At 40.6% G+C, this 21,659-nt stretch overlaps 1 protein-coding gene across 1 annotated transcript; it reads right to left on the bottom strand.

The window, feature by feature from the left end:
• Positions 1-991: 991 nt before the first annotated feature.
• On the bottom strand, positions 992-21,380 carry TMX4 (thioredoxin related transmembrane protein 4). Its single transcript, XM_079298561.1, has 8 exons — positions 21,140-21,380; positions 12,778-12,893; positions 9,610-9,655; positions 8,875-9,003; positions 8,127-8,172; positions 6,662-6,763; positions 4,930-4,993; positions 992-4,513 (listed from the first exon to the last, which is right to left on the bottom strand). Exons 1-8 carry the CDS (start codon positions 21,322-21,324, stop codon positions 4,227-4,229), a joined length of 975 nt encoding a protein of 324 aa, XP_079154687.1. The 5' UTR covers positions 21,325-21,380; the 3' UTR covers positions 992-4,226.
• Positions 21,381-21,659: the final 279 nt, after the last annotated feature.

Below are 21,659 nucleotides of genomic sequence, written 5' to 3'. Positions count from 1 at the left end.
TAACTCCCCAGTAGGGAAGGGAATGACAGCACACACTACTGGGCAGCTGCATTCCCAGAGTTGGGCTTTACCACTGGTCCAGTTCCAGAGAGAAAAATTAAGGTTTTCTACCACTTTAGCTCAGCTACTGAAGAGTATCTTCAGTATTTCCTCTACAAAACTAGAGCTTGGATTTGTCTGATTGCTTGACTCTGCTCAAAACCTGATCCAATTTTGCCTGTAGTATTCCACGTGCTGTTTTCATGGAGAAAATTTCATATTCTCATGTCACAAAAGAGAACAAGCAGCAGCTGATGAAACAGCAAACAAAATGCTCACAAGGCTTCATCTGATACTGTTCCAACTTCCACTTTGCATCCAAAAATGAACACAGTGGAAAAGAAGAAAGCCAAAGTGAGTGGCAAACAGGGCCTGCAGCTGCTCTGTTCACAGAAGAGTCAGCTCAGGTAACTCACCTGAGCAGAATGAACCCAGCTGCCACATCCAGCAGCTGCTCACACCATCAAAGGAGGTTGCAGGGATGGCTCCTGGCAGTCCCTTCTCCCTCTGGCACAGCTGCCCCTACAGCCCATTCCTGCAGCACTGCCTGGAATGTGAACCACAACCTGAGGATGGGCTCCTTTAGGTCTGTACACTTCTTGCTGGCCTACAAATCCCAGAGGGAGTCAGCACAGCTTTGATTTGACAGAAATAGGGGATTTCTCAGGGAGGAGACATAATTACCTTATGTGGAGGTGAAGCCTTTAAGGGCTTAGTCATGTTGTTTTGCCCAGCTCCATTCTGAACCTTTGAGAGACCTGATTTCCTCCAGGGAAACCCTCCAAAAGGAAGCAATTAATTGATGTCCAGGTTCCTTTTAAAGATTTTAAGGAATCTTCACAAGTGACAACCTCTATGATTAACTGGAAGATCAGCATTATTAAACAACCTTTTGTTAATGACACAGATGAGCCAACTCTGCGCTGAGGAAATGAAAATGACTCCAAGCAGGTCATAAATACAAAATTTTATATGGCATTTCAGTAAAAATATGCCTAAGTATAAATTTGCAACACTTTCATGTAACAGACAACCCTGTGTAACATTTCCAGGAAGAAAACCCACATAACAGGTGCCACCCCCACAGGGGCAGTATATACAGAGCATTCCATGACACACATACAAGTTCCACACAGATCCCAAGGACAGGAGGTTTGGAATGCTGGATGGATTTCCAGCCTCTTGAAAAAAGGAACCTGCCAGATTTCTTTTGTGACTTGCTGTTAAGCATTCCCATTCCAGTGGCATGCAGCCCAATTGATATTTAAATTTCTTCTCAACAGCCTTAAATTAATTTTGACACACAACTCTAGTTCACAAGCCTTAAGGCTTGTCCTTCATCAAAACATTTTGAACAGTGCCAGCAGCAGCTTCTCCAAGGTCCTTTTGTCTATACTGAGGTTGCAAGAACAAGTTCCATTTCTTCATGATTAATCCTAACAGAACAGAGATAACAGAACACCCAGATTGCACAAAAGGTTGATCTTGACTTTTTGGAAACACACCAAGTTAAAAATTATTGTTAATAGCCCAATTAGCACAACTCAGATGATTCAACTAAAACGTGTTTTAGTGGAAAAAAACCTGATCCTGGAAGGTATATTAACATGAGACTTCTACTGCACAGCTAATAGTTTTTCTGTTAAACACAAGTTTAGACTTTACAGAGTTTGCTGCTCACTGTTTCCCAGATAAACATCAGTCAAAACTGAGTATCTCCAGTATCACACCACAGCAATTTTCCTACAAATGTAGAATTAATTTGGAGAGACCAATAGTTGCACAGTATCACCTTTTCTAAGCAAAGCCTTAATCACAATTCAGTGATCTTTGCAATAAGATACACCAATACACATCAAATATGGTCAAACCCAGTCAGCATTAACATCCCCTGCTTCATTCATGAAAACATAGGAACAACATCCATCCTATGTTCAAGAACCCTTAGAAGCCTGACCAAGCTCATTTCCAGACCCACAAGACAGACATAAGCTGCTGTCACCTGCTGCCTGCTTCATTTGTGCTCATCAGTGATCTCACAGTTCAGTCTATCATGATGGAAAACACTTCATATCTTTGGTTTAAACAATCCAAACCCAACTACGACATGCAACAACAGAGGAAATGTGAGCAGAGAAGTCAGGCACACCACACAAAGGGGCTTCTGATCTCTCCCACAGCATCTCAGAAACCATGTGCCTTTTAGGACAAAGTGCCATTTGTGGGCTTGTTTGTTTGCTTGTGAAATCCAAACACACTGCAGGGAAACATGACTCTTGAAGGAACACCTTGTCTTCAAATTGCACAGTTCTTCTCTTCCCACTGTAGTGGCCACAGAGTTTTCTTGATTTCTTGCTGCAGATAGAAGTGTAGCTTCTAAAAGGCTGCTGTGTGCCTCACCTACTGCTGAGTCCTGTGGCTGCCAGCTTCACAACTGCTCAGTTACACGGGGCAACACCCAAACATCACAAACTGCTCTCAAGATAGTGCAATGTATAGATATTATCAAGTCTATGTCTTCACCTATGTGAAAGCACATTTAGAGGCGTCCACTGTACGAAACTAACTCCAGACTGGAAGTATTCTTCGACAAACTTCAAATTCAGGATATGCAGTGTAATTTTCTCCTTTGAACAGCTCTACCAGACAAATGAAAGTTTCTACCATATAGATCAAAAACATATGTGACAGGACAGGGATGGGTAAATTGAGCTTTCTTGGCAAATACGTTCTTTATGAGCATTAAAAAACAACAACAAAACAGCTTTCAACACAAATGGCCCTATTAACCTCAGTCTCAAAGGAAACCAGCATTTTGCACTTACAACTTCTCTTCTACTGAGAGATGATCTCATCTCTGACTACTTTTCATTCTTGAAGAATAAGATGAAATTCATGCATGTTAGCAAGGTTTATGCAACAGATATATATATATATATATTTTAAAATAATATCAAGATTACGATGCATCTTACGTTCATGGTCATACATCAACAAAGCAGGAACATACAGGATCTCACTGAGGGCACTCCTTACCAAAAAAGACTTTTATACTAACCAAAGGAGTGATACACTGATATGTTTAATGACCCAAACCTAACCACATCTGTCTACCTGACAAGCCATTTTCACTTTATGCAGTTCAACAGACGCAATTCTGACAGAAGCAGCAAAACTCAAAGCTTCTCACCACTGCCCACCTGTGTCCCTCTTTTTTCCCAACCTGATGATTCCAAAAGTAGAAAAGTGATTAAATGTAAAACCCTAAATGCCTCTTCAGATTTGAGTTCTGCCAAAAGCATGAGTTGGAAGTGGCAGGACTGCACCACACATGACAAACTTGTACTGGCAAGAAAAATACATCTTACTGATTCCAAAGTGAGTATTTCCTGCTAACATCTCCTGATGGGGACAAATTACCAAAAGAAAAAAAAAATAGTTGAGCTTTGGTAAAATTTCCCTCTGACCAAAATAATTTCCTTTAAACCTTTTAAAGGTTCCAACACATTTTAAACATTCAGTTGCAATTCTCTTTCTGCCTTACATTTTAAATTACTCCAACTCCCTGGGTCAAACAACTCAAGCTGCACAGTCTCTGGATCACCAAAAACTGACACATCTGGGAGTGAGCTGCAGGATCAACTTCCAAAACAAACACGAATAGAAATGGAAGAGAAAGGTGCTTCAGTTGAAAGTGATATAAACAAACCCATGGTAAACAACATTTTTGATAGAAGACCAGTAAGGTGCCTCCTTTTCACTAGTGAATCGTCTCTGTGCTTCTGTGGCATTTGGGAACAATCAACATTCAGACAGAAAAGTCATAGTCCTGCCAAGCTACAGTGGAGTTAAAACTCCTGATCTTGCCCAGGTCAGTCCTTAGAGTGACACACACAATGATCATTTCAGAGCTGGTGAACTGAGGCTGACACCCCCTTTTTCTCTGAGAGAACACAGAACAGATAAGACACTGATTTTGATTGTCACGGCTAAGGTCACACAACACACAGCAAATGTGCTTATCAAAGAAAGTAAGCAAGTACTAAGCTTAAAAAAAGAGGAGCCTGCTGGCAGAGCAGAGCTTTGCGTAAACACCAACGACAAATCAAGTGTAAGCTCCAGCTTCAGACCCTCAAGGGGTCTGACACTTCTTTGGTCCAAGTGTACAAGATACACCACTGGGAAAACTATAGTTCCTTCTCAGCCCCCTGACTCTTCCGCTGCCTCACTGTGCTTTCAGTCTCTGATTCAGCTAAAGGCTGCTCGCTTAAGTCTTCCATTTCTTCTTCCCCTGATTCTTTTCCAAGTGCCAAATCCTCCTCCGACTCATCAGCACTTGAATTTGCTGCATCTTCTCCATCTGAGAGATCCTTCACATCTGCAGCCTCTTCAGCATCGTCCGCGGAGAGCTGGGCAGCCTCCTCCGGCCCTTCCAGCGCCGCGTTCTCCGCGTTCTCCTTGGTGATTGCTTCGTCTAAACAAAGCAGAGCTGCAGTTAGACTGAATCTCACAGCAAAGCCTTTCCAAGTGGCATCAGGGACATACTCTGAAATACTGATGAACATTATAATTGATTAGGACTATTATTCCAACTGGGATTGGAACTAGATGATCCTTAAACCATTCAGTGGTTCTGAAAACTTTTCCTTATTTTTCAGTTATTTCATTAAACCTTCAGTAGATTTCTCTTCTGCTTCCATTTATTTTCCTTGCGTATCAGGCACAGATAGACTTTCATTTTATTCTACTGAGTTACAAACCAAAGACAAACCAATTTTACTTGGCTCCTGGATTATTGGCTCACTCCAAAGATCTGAACACTGTATTGCCCTTCCTCCTACAAATTTACACTTTAAACTACAGCTGCTCACCCTCTTAAAGAATTCTTACCAGGAGTTTCAGCTCTGTATTTTGACTTGGCTGGGCAGAGGCAGTCTGAAATTAAAACCAGGATCTGTGGAAAGGAAAAAGACCTTTACTAGCAATAAGAAAAAACGGCATTTATTAGCAATTGCAAAAGTCCCTGCACTCATTCTTTTTAGATAGATGGATATACACAATAAAACTTACAAAACTGTATTATCTTGCTTAGAGATAAGAGCTAAATAAAAACATGGAAAAAAAGTGCTTTCTCAGTGTGTACTAACCAGCATTCCCTGCTTTCTACTACCCATTTTCTGCCTCCTACTTCCCTAAATTTATTCAGTACTGATGCTTGCTGAAGACTAGCTCAGAATACAGCTGAGAATTTTTGCTTTCTGAAAATTTATGAAAAACCTTGGTCAAGATTTCCTGTATTTTTGGATGTTATTCCATTTCTATCCCTGGCTCCCCAATACAGATATGTGTTCCACCTTTTGTGCTCATTATTTAACCAGCCCAGGGCAGAACATGGACACTGAAAATGCAATGAAGACATTTGTGCCTCACTGTCACATGCTAAGAATAGTGCAAAGAAAAAGACAGAGCTGACACCATGTGAAAGAAATATATTTCAATCATTGGAAAGCTTTTTGGAAAGAGCTGGGAGATTAACTTCACATTTTTTCAGCTTTTTCAGTTTTTTTTTAGTGAAGGAGTAAGAAGGAGAGTTTCTTTTAAAACATGATATTCACTTGCTTCTAGTTATACTAACTTGTTTTGCTCTCATTTGTTGAAAATCTACGATATAGAAAAGTGCAGCTGTTGGAATAATCACAAACATTTTTTGTTTTAATTGAAAACAATTCTGTATGCACATCAAGTATAAAAACGTGGTTTTGTCTAAATTCAATTTTCAAGTGCACTGAAATCACTTCCCAGTACTACTGAGAAATACACTTTTATTTCACTAATATTTGGGCTGAAGGGCAGAGATCCACATTCCAGAAACAACTTTTACATTTCCTACAAGGAATAATGACTTAGCAGCAGGTTAAGCCAGTTACCAGCAGAACTGTTTGAACTGTCCTTGCAGTTGCAGAATGCACTTAAGGGACAGGAAACCAGTCTGGAAGAACTTAACCCACACATCTCCAAAGCCTCAAAAAATACTTTCATCCTTTGATTTTGAGTAACAGTGTGGCAGTACCCTTACACTGCTGACTCCCAAAAGTCCAATTCCTCTGTGGTTAATAAAACTCTCCAGAAAGCCTGTGTTCTTAGAAAGTTGGAGTCTTGACTAAGTCTGGCCACACACAATCCACCCTTAAGCAGAAAAGTCTTACTAGATACAAAAAGGCCAATACAACAATTACTCCTTTTAGTGGATGGACTAAACAAATCTAAACTGAAGCATTTTATAACAATTTATAAGATTTCATAAGAAGGTGACCTGATTGGTGAGGGCACTGTCCAAATGCTTCTTAACCAGTGACAGGCCTGACCATCTCTCTGAGGAACCTGTTGCATGTTTAACCATGCTCTGCTTCCTAATGTCCAGTCTAAACCTCTCTGGCACAGCTTTAATCCACCCTCACACATTTCTGATGTCACAGGGAAGAGATATTAGTATCTAGTAATATATTATTGAAGCAAGGTATATTTAAATATATCTTAGGAGCAAAGTCAGTTTTATTTTTTTCACAAGATAATACAAAGCAAGAGCTCTAGTCAACTGAGAAAAAAGGTATTGTTTTCTTACCAAACCCAGGAGCAGGCCAATAAGTAAGGTAGCTAAGATGAAGATGGCATAGGAAACCCAAATATGAACTCCAAGAGTGCCAGTGAGGTAGTTATGAATTTGCTGGAAATGAGAAAAATATATTTAATAAGTTCATACCTAAAACCACTTAGGATTTCTACTGCTAACACCATTACAAAAATTGCTGTCTAAGACCTTTCATTTAACAGCATTTGTACTCAAGTCTTCCCATTTTGACACAATTAAGTCTTGGGGGTTTTTAGTAATTTGTTCACATAAAAAGGCTTTTTAAGCAGAGGATGCACAACTCCTCCCTAAGATACTCAGCATTACAGATGCCATACACAACCTTTGCTACAGATGGATGGATGAGGAGCCTCAGAGCCTGCAGGAAAGTATCACAACACCCTTCATCCTTATGTGGCATCTGTTCATTAACTAAAATTAAGCCATTCACATCTTACTTAAGCTTTTTTAGCTCTTAAAAGAAAACACACACACTCAAAGCATACACTAAAATGATTTCCCTTCTAAATTTAAATATAATAACCCAAATACAGTATTAAGATTTCTTTCAAACCTACAAATTCAACAGGCTGAGTCAAGCAGCACATCAAGGCAGATGAGCAAATCACAAGCAACATTTACATGAGTTCAAATCCAAAAGTTCCTCTAACTCTTCTTTTTCAATGTCAAGACATCTTTTGATATTTATTGAAGCATAAGCAAAGAGAGCAGAGCAGGAAGAGTGAGGAAATGTACACCTGAAATATTAATTGAAGTGGAAGGCAAATGAGAGGTTTCTTCCCAGGCCAGTTAATCTTTCAGGAAGGAGACTATAGAGAAACAACACCATTTCAGAGCAACCATGGAAGAGAAACATCAGAAGGCTACAAGAAGTAAATATTATCCAGTGAAAGAATAAAAAATAGAATCAAGCAGAGCTCTGAGTTGTGTATGTTAGTTTGATGCTTAGCAGAAGTGATACAAACTTGTTTCAACTCTCAAGTACATCTATTTTCTGAAGCACATGTTACAATAGTAACATATTTTGCCACAATCAAATACAGTCTCAATCTCACCAACACTTGAAGGTTTTGAGAAGATGTTTCCTGACCAGAATCTGAAAGGTTTGAAAATTCTCAGTATTTAGATGCCATGGAAAGACTTGGATAGTTTCCAAATGAAAGGATCTTGAAATATTTTAAAGTAAAATATGCTTTAATATTTTAAAGCACACTTCAGTGTAGCTAAGCATTTCTCCTTCTCTTTTGATAATTACTCTATTATCCAAATTCATCATGTTCCTACACAAGTGGTGTTGCCAGTTTGAACTCTAGACACAGAAAAACCCCCTTGCCCTCCCTTTTCCTGGGCAATACACAGGATAAAAGGATAATAAAAATATTCATTTATTATTCTAAGCATAAAAAGAGACTATGGAAAACACTATACAGTTACTCACCCTGATCCATCCTGAGAAGTGAAACAGCCCTGCCATGCCATGCATCCTGGAAAACAAGGAAATGGCAGGTCAGGTACACAGGAGCCCTGTAGCTCCTCTCCCCATTCCTAAAGATCCTACAGCTCTTCTTCCTTCTCACATGTAAAATAAGGACCTTTTCTGGATCTTTGAGGTGAATTTATATACAATGGCTTCAAGCAGAAAGAATTGCAGGCCACTCACCTCTTTGGTTCATCCTTTGTGTCATGCAAGCTTTCTACAACACTTCTAAGCAAATCCCTCTCTAAAAAAAAGTTCCTATACATTCTGTAAGCAGTACACTGCTTGCTATTCCAAAGCAAGACAAAAGTCTCTTGCAAAGAAATAAACAAGAAATCCTTAAAGCTAAAGGCTGCCCAGTAGCCACAAGTCATGAAGTAATGATCAACATAAACACACACTTGATTCCAGCCTGAGCAGATATTGGAAATGCCACTTCACACAATGCTCAGTGGCTGTATTTTTTCTTTTAATCTCTTTTCAAAGATGACACAAACAAGCCCTAGCAGACACAAACAAAAGCAAATGCAGAACATAAGCTGCCTTTATAGGTGAGAAGCTGGGAAATCAGGCTGTCAATATCGATTGCTTCTGCAAAACCTGCAAGTCTAAAGAATAAAGGCCTTTTGTCTTTAAACTGTCAACACAGGACCCTTAATGAATAACAAGATATAAAACATTGTTTTTGTTAACAAAAACCAAGTGTTACATTATAGAAGATGGAGACTTCCATCCTGCTACAGGCTCCACAGCTTCCCATTTCCTCTCCAGGATGTAGCCTTGAAGATCTTCCAAGGTGCGGGAGCCGCGGTATCTGCGGAACACTCCATCGTTGGCACTGCAAAACAAACCCTCATCAGCACGGACAGCTCCCAAACTCTGGGGTAAAAATCCCAACCAAAACCCCCACACACATTATAGCACTTCACTTGCTGAGAGCTGAGTGTTTGGGAACTGTAAGCCATGATGGAAAATCTCAGTTTTTAAACAGCGTGAGGTTTTGCCATTTCTAAAGCTGCTATTCTTCTTAACTATTTACTGGCACTACAGCAAATACACAAAGCACATGAGGCTCACAACCAAACCATTTCTAAATACAACTCAGAATTAGAAGTGCACACATATATGTATTTGTTTGTACATCTGCACAACTATTTAATACTCTGAGCCTTACTGAAGGGTTCAATATTTTAAGGATGGCATCACCTTATTGGCAAAGAAAACAGCAAATGTTTTCTCTGATCCATTTTTAATGGTGTAGACAACAAAGAAACTTAAACTTAAGAAAAGCCTCAGATAATAATTTCATCATACAATCAAAGCTACAATAACTTAGCTGAAATCAAAAGTCACTATCCCTTCATTTTCCCCACTTTTCAGTTACAGATTAAATCAAGTGACAAGTAGGAGTCAACAGCTGCAGTTTCCAGTATGACACACTTACTGGTAAATTGTAGGAAGTGTTGTGACAAAGAAACGACCACTCAAGCCTAGAAAGGGAAGAAAACAACACAAACAGTTCAGTAAAACTGAAATTTCTCAGCATTCTAACTTATCTATAAATACCTACAAATCTGTATTTTAGAGCAGGCTGCACAGCTTTCACCATTGTTTTGTAAACACAGGTTAACAGTTTGTCTTCAGATATGCTACAAACAGTCACAGATACTAAATAATAAATTAAGGAAAAATGTTAGCTTGAAGAACGTTTACTGAGAGGTAATTTTCCTCATCAATGGATTGTCTCCTCAGTATTTGCACTCAGCTGAAGTTTTGGACCAGTCCATTATTAGAATGCACTCAGAATCCATTAGAAAAGGCTGAATTCCTATAGCCAGCAACTGCAATTCATATAAAACACCAGTGTAAAGAGTATGGTTATTTAACCTTGCCTTTTAGAAAATTCTGTGAAAATCTTTTGGGAAATGAAGTCCTTATTCAGCCTCCAATAAAGCAAACAGCTCTAGGCAACAGGATTAGCCACAGAAAAGTATTGTAGCAAGAGGATTTCTGCCTTTAGGGACAAAGATGAGCCGTACTGAAATAAGCCAGGTATTTTTAAAAGCTTCAGTGGTAATGTTTTCCTCAGTTTGAATTCCCCTATGGAATAGACAAAAAGGGGTTATGGCTTTTTTTGTTGTTTGGAATTTTGTTTGAAGACATTCAAAGCAAATGATCTTGAAAGTTCCAGAAAGGAAAGCTTCTTTACCTCAACTTTTCAGCTCTCTGCCTTTATTGCTACAAGAGGCAGAATGAGAAAAAACTTTGTGAAACAGCTGAAAGTTGTGCCAGCACAGGGAGATAGAAAGAAAACAAACCCACAAGTGTGACAGCAGAATTAATAAAGCAGACAGCACAGCTGCACAAGGAAAACTGGGTGGAGAGTCACAAAGAACATAATTAGCTCAAGAACAGAGAAAGTCAAGGGAACACTGAAAGGCTCTCTGAAGTTGTTAAAAATGCCATTCAGGTAAAGGAAATAAAACAGCTCACTCCTCTTACCTGTGGCCTATCCTAGAGTGAACACCTCAGAAGCAACTCTGACATCTAAAAGTTATGAAATGCATCTAAGCATCCCCAACATTTTAGGTGGAGGTTTGCTGGTTACCTAAGGCACCTCCTTAGTTTGGTAAAACCACGTGTGAGTCAGCTACAAAATTTAAGAACACATTAAATTGTTTTGGTGCTTATTTAATATGATCTTGAACTTGCTAGTTAAGCATCTGCAAATCAGAAACTGACATCCACTATGAAATCAACAGTTAATCAAAAATTTAAAAGCCCTTTTATTTGCATATGCACACCCCTGAGAACATACAGAGAATAGAAATGTTATCTAAAACTCCAGCTGCTTTCAGTCAACAACTAATTAAAGAAGACACAGATGATCCAAGAAGACTTGCTGTAATTCACAAGTACATGTTGTGATCAGGAGCTTAAAAAAGGCACCACAAATATGCAGAATTTAAGGGTCCAGAAGCATCTCCACTATTTGCTTGTTCCACACTGAATGTTTCAATGGAGAAGATGAGGCAAGAGGAAGTACTTTAAGGCTGAAACATCAAGGGACTGAAATCTGCTGTGAAGCCATTAAGACTCTGGTGGATTTATTCTTCTGGCATCTCCTGCAATTAAGCACCATGAATGGCCACTTTATCCTGCCAGTTTGGGAAGTGCAATTTTATGTAACTCTGCACTCATCTCATGGTTTTCCCTTAATTTAACACATTTTGACTACTTTCAATTCAATGAAGGGGTTACATAACTAAGACTAATTAAAGTACCATTGTACAAGCAAAAAAAAAAGGAGACAGCATTTAAACACAGCAGAAAGGCTGATGCAAAGCCCACAGTAAAAATACCTCAGTAACTTTGGAGAGCTCCAAAGAAACTCAGATCTTCCAAATTACATCAGCACCGAAGGTCAAATACGTAATGAATGTTTGTTTTGCAGTTTGAGCATTCCTAAGTGTTAGAAGTGCCTGCAGCTTCCAGTGCTGAACTGGATGGTGTAGGTTTATGAGCTTTGAGCTTTGGTACAAATTCATCCTTTTGGTCAGTCCTTTGACTCACAAGTTACCCATGCTTAGGGGTCAAGACTCTCAGCAACATAAGAAATTCAAGTATTAAGTCTATGTAATCTATTTAAACAAGGTAATATTAAAGCTCATCTGTTCATTACACTACATAATGATTAGTATATGCAGCTTTTTGATACCAGATTTTTTGTGTACTTGTGAACTTTTAACAAGATATGAATCTACACAAGGTCTAGAACAGCTGCCATTTTCTTCTCAACTTGGATTGCTGATTCTGAGACAGGAGTTTTGATACAGTAAATCTGTTCAGCATGTTTTCAACTAATAAAATAAATACATTTTCCACACACTTTATAGAGCAAAAACAAAGAAAAACCAGTAAAGTTTGGCCTTTTTTTTCCTAACAACATCTCAGTCTTTTGATATGGCTGATAAATCCTTTATTCCCTCAAAGCCCAAATAAGCATGAAGCATACCCAGAAGATGCAGAGATTTATACAATATTAATACTGCTTGTACAAAGACACACTTAAAACTTTGAAGGGAGTCACCAAAGGAATAAATTAGATTGCACTCAGGCTTCTGTGAATAGTTAGGAAAGTGTTTTTATAAATATATTTGCATATGTGCATCACCAACAGGAAACAGCAGTAACATCTGTAATATAAAGCACTGCCACTATTAAACCAGTCAATAAACCAGCAACTGCTGGAAGCAGTTAACAACTTAAATTAAAGCAGGTTCACTCTACCACACCCTGAAATTCTCCTAACAGGAGGCTACAGAGCTGGAATCTGCAGACAGGTTGGAGGAATAAGACAGGCAACAGCTTCCAGTGAAGAAGATTAAAATAGAGAATAAACCTCTTTTAAGCCAGTATTAAGCCAGATCAACACCCCCCCCACCCCCAATTCTTTAATCCCTCAAACTGAGTTTATAAACTTCAGAAATATGAACTGTATGGAGAAAGAAACTGTGGATAATATTATTTTGACTTGGAAGCCTAAAAAAGCAGTACATGGTAGCTATATTGAATAATTCCTGTTATTAAAACACTCTCTTTTGTGCCATACCTGGTTCCTGAGTGACATCCACTTTTCCAACAGTGATGCCGAGCCGTTCGCTCTCCTTGGCAAAGCTCTCCCAGGTCGCCTCAATCTGCTGACAGGCTGGACACCAAGGAGCATAACTAAAGGGGGAAGGCAGGGTGAATATTTTACAACTTTTACATTTAAGACATTCAAATTGATTTATCATACAGAGAAAATACAAACACATCAATCACAAAGGAAAAAATACAGTTTTTCTTAATGGAGTCTACTGAATAAGACAAAGTTGTTTTATCAATCCCCGTGTTCCTCCCCATGTTAGTAAAACAAATCACAGATTTGAGAAATTCATACCAAAACTCCTCACTACTTGTGATTTATTCTATTTACATGGGAACTAAAGTCCATTTCCAGGAAAGCTATCTGAATTATTGAAGCCAGGCTGTCCTCTGAAGCAGCTCCTTCATCTAAACATTTTGTATTGATTTCCCACACCTCAGAACTTCCCAAAATTGCATTTGCCTTAGCTCACTACTCCATACATCACAACATGCCCTTTTTGATAGCAGTTATTAGAGACTTAAAAAGAGCACACATAAAATTCCTACTGTTCATATTTATTGTCTTGTTTTTACCCAGGATTCATTTCAGAAAAACAGGAATGTGCTTTTCAAGAGCTGAATTTTCTACACTCTCAATCAGAATAATTAAACCAATTTTGCACCTATTGGTAATATCAATCTGGAAACAGAGCAGCTAATACAAAGGATAATATCAGATATAATTGATTATAAAAACCTTTTTGCCACCTTTCTGTGTTTTAGCCTAACTTGGTTGGCCAAGTCTACATGAAACTTGTGCAGCTTGCCAGGCTCTGTCAGACACACTGAAGGGAACCAGCACAGGGAGGTACAGAGTGAGCTGGGGAAACTGCCCATGCACAGGCTCAGCCTTTCACTAATGAGGAGAGACCTTTATGGGCTTTAATCTGATTTACTGAGGGGGAATGGAGGTTTCTGGCAGCAGTGAGTCTAGGGACACTCTCCTTGTCACAGTGCTCCACAACTGCCACCATAAAAAAGCTGTGAGTCTAGGGACATTGTCACACTGCCCAAAAATGCCACTAAGCACCTTATTCATTGCAAACCATAGAAAAACATTCCCTCCTAGGCAGAATCCAAGATCCTTAGCACAAAACCACCACTAGGAGCCTTCACAAGGTTCTCTACTTCTTTGGTTTCCACCACTGCTATCTGACCTAGGGAACAAGTCCTGTTGTCTGGCTGTCAGCAGGAATGCTTACTGCTGTACTCCCTGCAGAACAAAGATATCCCCAGTCACCCCCAGATGTTTCATATGAATAAAGTTTAAAGTAAAACAGGTCATTTCTCATGGAAGAGGGAGAATTCAATTCACTCTGAGCGCTTTGTGGTAGTTTTTAAACTCCTGCATTTAAAAAAGAGAATCTGGTCACTTAGCAGTTAAAAGGACACAAAAATACTTGTTGTATTTAACTGTACTAGAAATTAATGATTCTGTGAAAGCCCATATCTTGTTTTTTCAAGTCAATATCACTCTGTGTGAAAGCACCTAAAAAAAGGACATAAATCTTACCCTGCCAAGAGACAGAACCTCAGTATCTTTCTAAAAGATCCTGGAAGCAAGTCTCACATGCAGCAATGTTCTCCATTGTGATGCTGGCCCAGAGAGAGCTTTCAATAACAGTCTGACAGATACTGTACTTTACAAACAGGATTATTTTATTATAGAAGCTTGACTGATAAATATGAAGCTGCAAACATTCATCAGATAACACAGCTGGTGTTGACCTAAAATGAAAAAGAAGTTTGACTGTTTTCTAAATCCAGCTTCTTTAGATGTCTCAAATTCATACAATGAGATTTTCAAAATTAATATATCCTTTAGCCTGTTCAGTCTGATTTTGGAATAGAAATTTCAACCCCACCAAAATTTATATTTACATTTGACATTCATGACCATTTCTCCAGAATGAAACAGAATATTCAATACACAACTAACACTCATATGATTGAAAATACTTCCTTTAGTTCAAAGCAGCATGAAAATTTACCCATGTCACAGTTTAGCAGTGACAGGACATAACTGTCACCTGCACAAAAAGCTGTGGTTGTTGGCTGCCTAATTTTTAGTTTCAATATTGGACATAGGATGGCAATAGTTCCATATCATGCTACAAGATCCAGCCACTCCAGCTAAACATTGGCACAGACAAAAGGATTAAAATATTTCCTTAAGTTCCTTAAATTACACATCCCATTCTTGCCAGCCAGGAAACAGCCTGTCCTCACATGTTCAAGAGAGAACTTGCTATAGACATCAGATTTCTGCAATAGTTACCACTGCTGTTTACCTCAACACCCTCACTTGCCTGAAGCTTTCATGTCTGCATTTGTTGTGTAGCATTTGAGGCACCAAGGAATTCAAGACTGCCTCTTGGAAAAAACAAAAAAATTACATTACCAAAGCCTTATTGTGTCTCTTTCTCAGACTTAAAATAATGGAAGAGTAAGTGTAAGGGGAGGTTAAGTTACTGAAAAGTAAAATACTTCACACTCAGGACATCTTTATCAAAAGTTTGAAAAAAATTTCTGCATGCTGAGAGAAGTACTAGATTTCAACAGGGTCTTCCTAATGAATCCTTTAGAACTGTGGGCGATTCCTATTTCCACAGAATTTATGGTACAACTACCATTCTTAAATTCAGAGGAAAAAAATAACCTGTAGGAGCAGGGAAATAGACCCTCATATCTGCTGTGGAACCAGCCTCTGTTACTTTTCAAGTGACAAAATGCAAGAGCAGGTGCCTGGCCAAAACAGATGTAACCAAATTTATTCTGCCATACTCCAGACAGGCCAAGAAACAATTAGCACTTTGTCAACACCACCAAATTAAGGGCTGCCACTCCCATTTCTTCTCCCTCTATTAACTGTAGGGCACAGGGTGCAGTGCAAACAGGTGTGCCAAGAAAACAGGCCTTTCCAAGCCAAAAATCCAAGTTAGCTGGAATTTAAAGCAAGACTTGGGCACTGGGTTAAGGAAAGAAAGCTTTCAGTAGCCTGTTACACATTAAAAGGCAATTTGCTGATCTCCATCAGAGCTAAAAGTGACACTGCCAAACTATTCAGTGCAAGCAGGTATTGCACATTCCTCAGCACACACCTCACTCCTGATGCTTCCAGACCCCTTCCACAGCACAGTTTTACAGCTGAAATGCTCTCACACACTCAGCCCTCCATAAATAAGGCTGCAAATATCTATCACTGCAACAACAACTGACCTCAGTGGACTAAAATCACTATTTCCAAGTATCCAGGTGTTTTCTCCTGTTCCTACTCCATTACAATACCTAAAGCTTTTTGCAGAAGGCATAAAAAAAGCAATTGAAAAGCAAAGTTTGGAGCTCTCAGACACAGACTTTCCTTTTGACTTCTATTTATCTCTGATCTGAAGTATAAAAGAACAAGCTTTGGCTTCAAATACTAACAACTTCACTGAGGCAATACAAAAGAACCCACTCAAGCTAAAACCAGTTTGAGCAAAGGTGCCATTCAGCCGTGTCACCTCGAGTAGATCAGTAAACACAGAAAGACTTTGCTAAGATGTACTGATACACAGTTTCCAGCTCCAAGCCACTTCTCTCTCTTCTTGTACCTGCCTGGCTACTGAATTCACCCTTTTCAAATACATTTAACTGTCTCTTTTTATCTGCCTTTTCACTACCATTTCTAACAATATCAGTGAACAGATGTAATGTTGAGTACACCATTCCACACTTTGCTCTAATGGCCATTTCACCAAGTTGCAGGAATCTAGGAAAAAGGAAAAACAGCTTATGGATACAGGCATGAGAAGATTTGCTAAACAGAAAACAGCAAAACTTGTTTAAACCAAGCTGCTTGATGTAGCTCATATTGGGAATGCTATTAAAATAAGAGGGAAAATGTTTGGACAGTATCCAACAGAATGGTATAAGCAGTATCAGAACGAAATTCTTATTTTTATTATTTTAAATAGTTTTGCCTTATTGCTACAGATTTCACGAGCATAGAAAATAAAAAAGACAGTTTCTAAATACAGCTAGGTTTTGAGGCAGGAGAGGCAGGTTTGTAATGCCAACAAAAGAAAAGCTCCAGATGAACTGTGTGGTTTTAATGACTTTTCAAGTGAGCAGGTGGCAGCCAAAGATACAGAAGTTGATCCCTGCCATTTACCCAGATGTGTATCATCACAACACAAGCCCTGGAAGCTGACAAGGAGCTTCCTGAAGAGTGCCACATCTCTCCAAACCAGATAAACCTTTTTTTTTTTAAAGGAGATTTTTTTTTAAATAGGAAACAAAACAATCAATGAAAAATTATGCGAATTATTCTAGAGCTTCAGCAGGTTAGGTTCCATCATTCTGCATATTTTTATGCCCCCTTCTGCATCTGTTTTGTTTATTATACAAGTGGTATTTCAGTACCACATTTTTGCAGTTTTTGTTCAGCCAATGCCCTGCACAGCACTCAGCTGTGTGTTCAATTATTAAATAAAATGTTTGGTCACTTCCTCTGGACTCAGCCAGCAGAGCTGCAGAGGCTTCAAAATCAGAACAGAGTTTGGATAACTTGATTTTCATTCCTCCTGCTTTTTGGCTTTTATTGAGTTTTGGGTTGTTGGGTATTTTTAAGAATAGGACAAAGAAAAGCCTGGACACTAACAAGAAGTAAGAGACTAGAAACCCTAAAACATTCTCAATCTTGTTGAATTCTTAACCTAACTTAAAGTAGTTGTTAAATAGTTTAGCACTTCCTTTGGGAATTTATTTACACAAAGTATTTCAAGCCATCTGATTAAAAGCAATAAACCATCTAAATATGAAACATTCAGCTTCATTTTTAACACACTCACTTGCAGCTACAGACAAAAGGTGCTGGTGGGGGAGCTGAACCCTTGCAATCAGATGGCCAACAAGACAGCAGGGCAATGTTGAATGATAAATGGCAATGAAAAAATAAAAAGGATGAGCCTACACTGTAAGTATAAGCCTTTGAAACATGACTATTAACTCATCTCCTGATTTTCACCTGGCTAGAATTAAAATGGACAGTGAAGACACTCCTTATTAGGTACACACAGCAATAAGTCTGGGCTGAAACAAAGGGGCATTTAACAACCTATAGTGGGGACAAGCACATAAAGCACTGCAGATGCACCAAGAGCATAAATAGTTTCTTTGACAACCAGAGGCATGAAGACAACAAGTTCATTGATAGGTTCGGTTTTTTTTATTTATTTCAAAAACAAGAGGATGTTAAATTAAGATAAATCAAGCCTAGAACAAGTTTTGTTTACAAATGCAAAATGTATTTTTAAGTAAGCAGACCAGAAATTCGTTTTCTGTGTTCCAGACATAATATTAAAGACAAAAAGAAAACTCCTCATACTAATGAACCATTATCTCACAGCTACAGAACAGAGATAAGGAAACAGGGAAACTTTTTAACACAGCTCATTCCAGCATCACACTCACAGCACTCCAGCCCAGACCTGTGTGTTGTGATAGTAACAACATCCAAAAAATGGGCCAATGTCTGGCTGATACTGAACCTTCTCCAAAACATTTTTATCAATAAAATGCAGCAGCACTTCCAGGGCCTGAATTTTTTCCAGCTAAGAACAACTAAATATTTACAAAAAGCCAGCCGAGTACACACACCTCAGCTGGGAGGGATGAAGGAGGAAAAATCCTATTTCTGCTACAGATACACACACAAGTAATGCCAAACTTCAGTTTCTCTATTTATGCCCCTGGGAACAACAAAAAAGTGGAATTACACAGTGATTTTCCACTTCCCCAAATAGAAAAAAATTAATTAAACAGCAGCTGTACCTGTTCCTACCAGGGCAGGAGGCTTCAAAAGAGCAGCTCATGAAATTTTTTTTTTTTTTTTTCATTAAGATGCTATAGTAACATTTGCATTTAAAAAGTACTGCTCAGAAAAAAAATATAAATAAAATTTTAACTAAACATAAATTATAAATAAATAAGAGGTTCTTCAAACAAATGGAGTTTTAATAAAGACCTGCCAACCAGCCTGAGACATCATGGAAGGAACTCATGGACTGACATGCAGGACTCCTGTCTGGATCATTAACTCTAAACCAGATAAAAATCAGTAGAAGCCAAAATCCATCAGAATGGAAATTGCTGTAAGAATTTGATTAGTCTGTGTTTGTTGTTCTCCTCATTGAAGCCACTTAGGTTATGAATTCACACACAGAGATTCTCCCACAAGCCCAATCAGGAATATTTAGGCAAGCGGGATGCAGCTGCTGCCCATGGAAAAACTTAACGGCTGCAAGATGCTGCTTGCCCCAGCTTCACTCCCAAGATAAAACTGAATTTTCTCCCTTCTCTTATAGGTATTTTGATCAGGAGCAGGGATGGGGGAAACCCGGATCAGATTTCACCCGGAAAGCAGATAGGGGTAAAAAACCAAGACCAGAGTCTGTCCTGAAAACACTTAAAAAAAAAAAAAAAAAAAAAAAAATATATATCCTAGAGCTCAAACCCTCACTAATTCCACACCAGCAGCACTGAGCTTGCATCCTCATTAAGGACAAAGGTTCCTCCTCAGGAGGAAAGCAGAAAGCACCAGTAATGAACCACAGGAAACAGCATGGAGACCCGAGGATCTTTCACACATCAAACACTGCATAACATTAATTAGAGTCAGATTTAAGCAATGCCCAGCTAACACCAAACCTAATTCTGCCACCATCGCTGTTGTCAGCAACCTCTCACTCCAAACCAAAGACCAATTTTTCAACTGGACTAAAGGCTTCCAAAGGATTTTAACTGTTCACTATCCCAACCACTTCTGGTTTCAGTCAGCTCCTCTCTTTTTTCTTCTTCAGAGGCACGCACCACTAGTTATATAAATATTTTCTTTTAGAAACAAAAACTTTGAGTCACTATGAATAATCTTTCTCCTTAAAACTCACCAACCTGTGGATTAGTTTAAGTAGCTAGGTAAGTATTTAGGAAGGAGCCCCAGTTCAGATGTTCAAACTGTTTTAAACTTAAGCATTTGCACAGAGTAGAACACTTGCCACAGTAAAATCCTATTTTATAGCTGCATGGCCCACAGGTACCACGTGACTGTACTGCCTACTTAAACTACTTTTTTATTCATTGCTGTCTTAAAAAAAACCCAAAAACCTCAAGCTCCTTTTTCCCCTTCTAAATAAAAGCAGGTGAGTGAGCTCCACCAAAAATAAAGCCACGTGCATTTCAAGAACTGTCATGCCACAAGCAAGGCCACCACTCCAGCAGAGTGAGTCAAAAGCTAATGAAATCTGATGCATCTGCCTTGAATGAGAACTCTAAGCTCAAGTCAAGGCTGGGATATTATGTAATACTTCTTTGGAAGCCTATTCCTGCTAAATATTCCTTAAAGAACTCAGCCCTCTTGGAGCTCACACAGAACCCAGGGCCAGGTGGGCAAGGAGCAGTGCTGGACACTATTCCCAAAGTGACCCATTCAACCCTGGGCACTCAGATGAGAACTCGAGGGACAGAATCACTGAATGGTTTGGGTTAAAGGGGACCTCTAAGACCACCCAGTGCCAAGCCCGTGCCATGGGCAGGGACACCTTTCTCTGAACCAGGCTGCTCCAAGCCCCGTTCAAACCTGGCCTTGAACACTTCCAGGGATGGGGCATCCACAGCTTATCTGGGCAACCTGTGCCAGGCCTCACCAACCCCACAGGAAATAACTGCTTCCCCAATATTCAATTTAACCCAACTATCTGGCAGTTTGCAGGCACTCCCCCTTGGTCTGTCATGACATGCTCTCGTAGTCTTTCCTCATCTTCCCTGTAAATTCCCTGCAGGTGCTGGAAGGCCCCAATTAGGTTACCCAAAGCCTTCTCTTCTCCAGGGTGAACAACCCCAGTTCTCTCAAAGTAGAGACGATCCATTCCTCTGATCAACTTGGTGGCCTGCTCTGGGCTCGCTCCATGTCCTTCACTCCACATCCCTCTGCCTGGAGTGCCCCGTTTAACCTTGGGCAGGACGGGAACCTGCGGGGCAGCTCCTTCAGCCGGGCCATCCCCGCAGGGCGCAGGCTGTGCCGGCGGCTGAGGGCGGGCAGAGCTGACGCGGGCACCGCCGCCGCCTCCCTCACGCCGTCCCCGGGCAGCACCGCCGGGCTGGGGAAGGGCGGGAAGGCCGGCCCGGCCTCCTTCTACCCACAGCGGGGCTGCAGCCACCGGCCATGCCCGCTCCTCGCAGGGAACCCCCCTCGCCCCCCCGGCCACGCTGCCTCCGAGGCGGGCGGGAAAGCGGCCGCTACTCACAACTCCAACATCCACTGGCCCTGCAACACCAGGCTCCAGTTGGAGCCGCACAGCACTCGCACGCTGCTCCGCGGCTCGCCGGGGCTGTAGAAGGAGGACGAAAAGCAGGCAACGGGACCCAGCAGCGCTGCGAGGAGCAGAGAGCGGAGGAACCGCCGCCCCTGGCGCCAGCGGCCCGGCGCCATGTTCGGCCCGCCCGCCCTCAGGAAGTCGGGGCACGAGCGGCCGCCGCGGGGGCGGCGCCTGCGCGGGGCAGGGGCGGCTCTTCCCGCCGCGGCCCCGCCCGCGCGCGCCCGCCCTCCCCTCACGGCAGGAGCGGCCGGGAGCGGAGCCCGAGCGGTCCCGAACCCTAAATTGTGCTCCAACAGGGCGTCTGGGCACCTGCTCCGGCCACAGCTTTCTGTCAGATTTTCTGACCTTTCTTGTAATTGGGCGCGCTCGCCGCGCCGTGTTGTGGGAGCTGGTTAAAAAGCGGCCATGGCTTCGCTGGGGCGCTGTGAGGCGCCGGCCCTGAGGGGTC

The sequence above is a fragment of the Erithacus rubecula genome, assembly GCF_903797595.1.
Source record: "Erithacus rubecula genome assembly, chromosome: 2".
Classification (NCBI taxonomy): domain Eukaryota; kingdom Metazoa; phylum Chordata; class Aves; order Passeriformes; family Muscicapidae; genus Erithacus; species Erithacus rubecula.
The sequence above is the reverse complement of the archived record's forward strand: the minus strand, read 5'-3'. Positions and strand labels throughout refer to the sequence as shown.

What these genes read in the sequence shown, in the direction of transcription:
- TMX4 (XM_079298561.1), bottom strand. Translation starts at nt 21,324, where the DNA reads ATGGCGCCGGGCCGCTGGCGCCAGGGGCGGCGGTTCCTCCGCTCTCTG. An exon ending in GGCCAGTGGATGTTGGAGTT is followed by an intron (nt 12,894 to 21,139) that starts GTGAGTAGCGGC and finishes TTCCCCCTTTAG; the next exon opens with TTATGCTCCTTGGTGTCCAG. An exon ending in AAGTCTCCATCTTCTATAAT is followed by an intron (nt 8,173 to 8,874) that starts GTAACACTTGGT and finishes CTTGTTTTCCAG; the next exon opens with GATGCATGGCATGGCAGGGC.